Below are 3,811 nucleotides of genomic sequence, written 5' to 3' on the forward strand. Positions count from 1 at the left end.
TCAATCATGATGCATGAAGAAGAAGAGAACCATGCTCTAGCAATTTCCTTAGTAGGAAAGATACATCATCATTGAATGGCTGAACCCCATCTTTGTATGTAGCTTATAGAGGAAGATGATGAGAAAAAAAAAAGAAACATAAAAAATAAAAATAAAAGGAACTCCATCATATATAAGAAAAGGCTAAATGGTGGTACTACATGCATTGCAAGCAAGGTAATAGGCTAAGTAATAATTTTGCAACTTTTTTTCCGATCCATACCCCCCTCATGCACTGTTTCATGTCATGGAACAATCATAACACATACCAGGCTTTATTTATTTCTTCTTAAAAACCATACATATATATAGAGAGAGTTGCATTCCCATTCACCAATGCCAGCTCTGCCATGAATAATATCCGAGTGGGAGGAATTGAAAAGACACACACACAGCTAGATACAAGATCTGCTTAAATTAACCACATATATACATGCAACCAAGCTAGCTAAGTTCAATAATGCACAAATTCGACTGAAAACCCTAACCCTAAAAGTATTTGGATAATCTATCCAACAATAAAAAGAAAAGCGACGTAAGTATGAATATGTGCGGATTAATTAAAATAAAGGGGAGAAGAAAATAAGATAAGGGTAATTAACTAATTATAATATGTCTGATTGTCGAATAATAATAAATATCTAGTTAATTACAAAGAAATGGACGATGGATCAAGGAAATTAAAGAAAGAAAAAGCTAAAAGAAGCAAAATGAGAATCTAAATTAAAGCCCCCTGATCCATGGCATCTAAAAACGGATCTATCCTCATCCAAAATGATGCTTCAATATATGTCACATACACCAGTTAGAGAACCTTAACTTACATAACAAAATTAACTAATATATATATAGCATTAGCATTAGTAGTAGAAGTCACATATATATTTATATAGATGGAATAATTAATAACACGAATAATAATAATAATGTAATAATAATAAAAATTAATTAACCTACTTTCGCTCGTTCTTGTTGATTGATTCATTCGATGTTATCCTCCTTCCTGATCTGAGATGGAACAATGTCCTGAAGAAGACCATGGTCTCTCAAGAAAGCTTGATCCATGTTCAACCTAGAAGCTGCAGCAAAAGCTCCATCCTGAAGAACGAAGGTCCCAAACGACGACGCATTAGTAGGTGGAGTTGGATTAGTAGTAGTAGCGGAGTTATATAACGAAGGCGGTGGCGGCGGTTGCTGGAAGTGTTGTTGATGAGGAAGCAGAAAGTGAGGAGAAGAAGATCCAATGGTGGCGAAGGAGGGTTCGTGCATGAACGCGAGTGCGGCGCGTGAGGTAGCGGGACAAGGGTGAGTGTGCTGCCCTTCATAGGTAGTTACAACAATGCTTGGATCGTCGGAAGAACGCTCCACGCGCTTCTTAACACCACACCCGGATGTGGTGCAACGATAGTAGCTCCTGTTATTTTTGGCGTGCCCCGCAAGAAAATAAATAAATAAATAAATAATATTAATTGGAATAGAGAGAGGGTGAAAGAAAGCATGATGAGCATATACCTTGGATAAGGGCTATTTTTCACTGCTTTCTGTCCGTACTTACGCCATCTGTAACCGTCGTCTAAATGATCCACTTCGCTCTTTGTCATAAACGCAAACCGAGGTTCTCTTTGCTTCTTTTGATTCTTCTTCTTTGCTTTCAATCTGCAGTAGATGAAGAAAAAATTAAATTAAAGCAGAGAAATACCATATTCCAACTTCAATTAACAGAGATAGAGAGAGAAAGAATAAAAAGAGAGTGATTATTACTAACTGTTTCTTAGTCTTGTCTTGATTCTCTTTGGATCCATCGGCCTCTTCATCCTCTGCTTCATGTTCATCATCCGCAGCTACTTTCCCACCGTTATGCTCTTCCGCGTTGTTGTTGTTGCTGCCGACGCCGGCGCCGCCTTCGTTCGACGAAGATGAAATCGACGACGAGTTTGGTGACGCCGGAGTGTTCAACACCTCCGAACAGTCCGGGACATTGGAGCTCGCCGGCGACGGCAGAGCCTGCTGCTGCTGCTGGCTGCTGCTGATTTGCTGCGGCGTGGCTTCGGCGGAGGTGGTGGTTGTGGGAAGCCAATCGAATAAGGAAGGAGTGTAGTCATGGAGAGCGAGCAAGTCGATGAAGCCATTGGCAGAAGTTTTGTGATCAGAAGAGGGTAGTAATGGAAGTGGCATCATGTCAAAGATGCTTGAGAAAGGGTAAGAAGTGTTGATTGTGTTTGTGTTTGTGATCGGAATCTCATCGGAAAATGCGACGGAATTAGCCATAGTAATAGTAGTAGCAGTGGTGGTGGATGCTTCTTCTTCTTTCTTCTTCTTCTCTCTCTTCCCTTCTTCCATTGATTTTTGTAAGGGTGCTTTCTATTTTCCTATATATCAACAAAAAGCTTTGCACATATTCCTCATTATTTTTATTTTCAAATATTTCTTTCTTTTTCTTCTCCCAAAACTCCAAAAAGTGATCACCCCTCTTAATTAATTAACCTCACTTTCTATCTTCTATTATCACTAGAGAGAGAGAAAGGGATAGGGATAGCTTCGGAATTTTCTTTTTATTTTTTCTTTTCATTTTTGTTTTACGGAAATAAAGGCTTGTCCCTTAAGTCAGGTGGACCCTAACTAAATAACTATCCATTTTGAGATATTTTGTGTAATAATTTACAAATAATTACTATTAATAAATAAATTTATCCTTTAGTTTAATCAATAGTGCATTATTAAAATATTTAGTTGTTATACTACCCAATAAAAAAATATGTAGTTGTTATACTATATGTTTCGAAATAGATTGATGTTATAATATATACAATATTTTATATACAATAATTTTTCGAATTAGAGTTTATATATTATATTACATACAATAATAATATCTAATCAGATTCTATCATTTTTTATATAAAAATATTATATTTATAATTTTTGTATGTGAAAGGGGGCATTTGGTTTGATTTAGTTGGGGTTGGGAATTTGGACAACAGGTTGTCTTGGAGAGGTTTCCCACCATAGGGATGACCGACATGTGTCGGTTGACTATGGAACGAGGCGAATAGCATTTATTGCGTAAAAGAAGAGTAGAGGACCGCCGTCGGGGCCCACATCTGAAATATAACGCGGGTATTTGACCGGCAACCGGTTTGGGTGTGAACGGGGGGAGTGAACACGTGGGCTGTACGTGAAAGCCCAAAAGCCTTCTAATCTCTGATCGTGTGCATGTGATGGGTCCTCCTCCTGCCCCCCTTCTCCCTTTTTTTTTTTATCCTCTTTATAAAATAAAAGAAAGAAAATCTCTTTTTTAACTTTTTTAGATCATGTTATTATTCACTCTTCATTTAAATAATGGGATACTGCTGGGTAATAATTCATTAATTCTTCCCATTTTTCAATCATGTAGATGTAGGTAAGGTTTTAACTTCATTCTATATAAATCAGTGGAAATGAAATATATTTTTTAATTATTTACCTTTAAGGAAAATATTTTTTATGAGAAGAATATCTTTTGGTACATTTACATTGCATTTTTATTTTTAGTATTTTATATTTTTTAATTTTATAAAAAAATAAAAAAATTTCACATTTTCTTTTTTTTGGTAAAATTTTAAAAATAAAAATACTTATATTAAAAACAAAAACAATGACTACAATCTTTTATTATGACAGTGCAATCACTATATTATTCCAAAACACGCATCTATGGTGTAATCTAGCTAATTAAAGTGAAATAGATTCAACCCATGTCATTGATTGCAATTAAATACGCGCGGTATGGTTG

At 35.9% G+C, this 3,811-nt stretch overlaps 1 protein-coding gene across 1 annotated transcript; it reads right to left on the minus strand.

Annotated features, from left to right (window-relative positions):
• Positions 1 to 636: 636 nt before the first annotated feature.
• On the minus strand, positions 637 to 2,812 carry LOC112703131 (uncharacterized). The gene is made up of 3 exons (XM_025754457.3): positions 1,805 to 2,812; positions 1,552 to 1,695; positions 637 to 1,453 (listed from the first exon to the last, which is right to left on the minus strand). Exons 1-3 carry the CDS (start codon positions 2,377 to 2,379, stop codon positions 1,021 to 1,023), a joined length of 1,152 nt encoding a protein of 383 aa, XP_025610242.1. The 5' UTR covers positions 2,380 to 2,812; the 3' UTR covers positions 637 to 1,020.
• Positions 2,813 to 3,811: the final 999 nt, after the last annotated feature.

This window comes from Arachis hypogaea, chromosome 1 (genome assembly GCF_003086295.3).
Source record: "Arachis hypogaea cultivar Tifrunner chromosome 1, arahy.Tifrunner.gnm2.J5K5, whole genome shotgun sequence".
Taxonomy (NCBI): domain Eukaryota; kingdom Viridiplantae; phylum Streptophyta; class Magnoliopsida; order Fabales; family Fabaceae; genus Arachis; species Arachis hypogaea.

Coding starts and splice junctions, on each gene's coding strand:
- LOC112703131 (XM_025754457.3), bottom strand. CDS start 2,379: ATGGAAGAAGGGAAGAGAGAGAAGAAGAAGAAAGAAGAAGAAGCATCC. Junction 1,696..1,804: donor CAAGACAAGACTAAGAAACA/GTTAGTAATAAT, acceptor CATCTACTGCAG/ATTGAAAGCAAAGAAGAAGA. Junction 1,454..1,551: donor AAAAATAGCCCTTATCCAAG/GTATATGCTCAT, acceptor CAAAAATAACAG/GAGCTACTATCGTTGCACCA.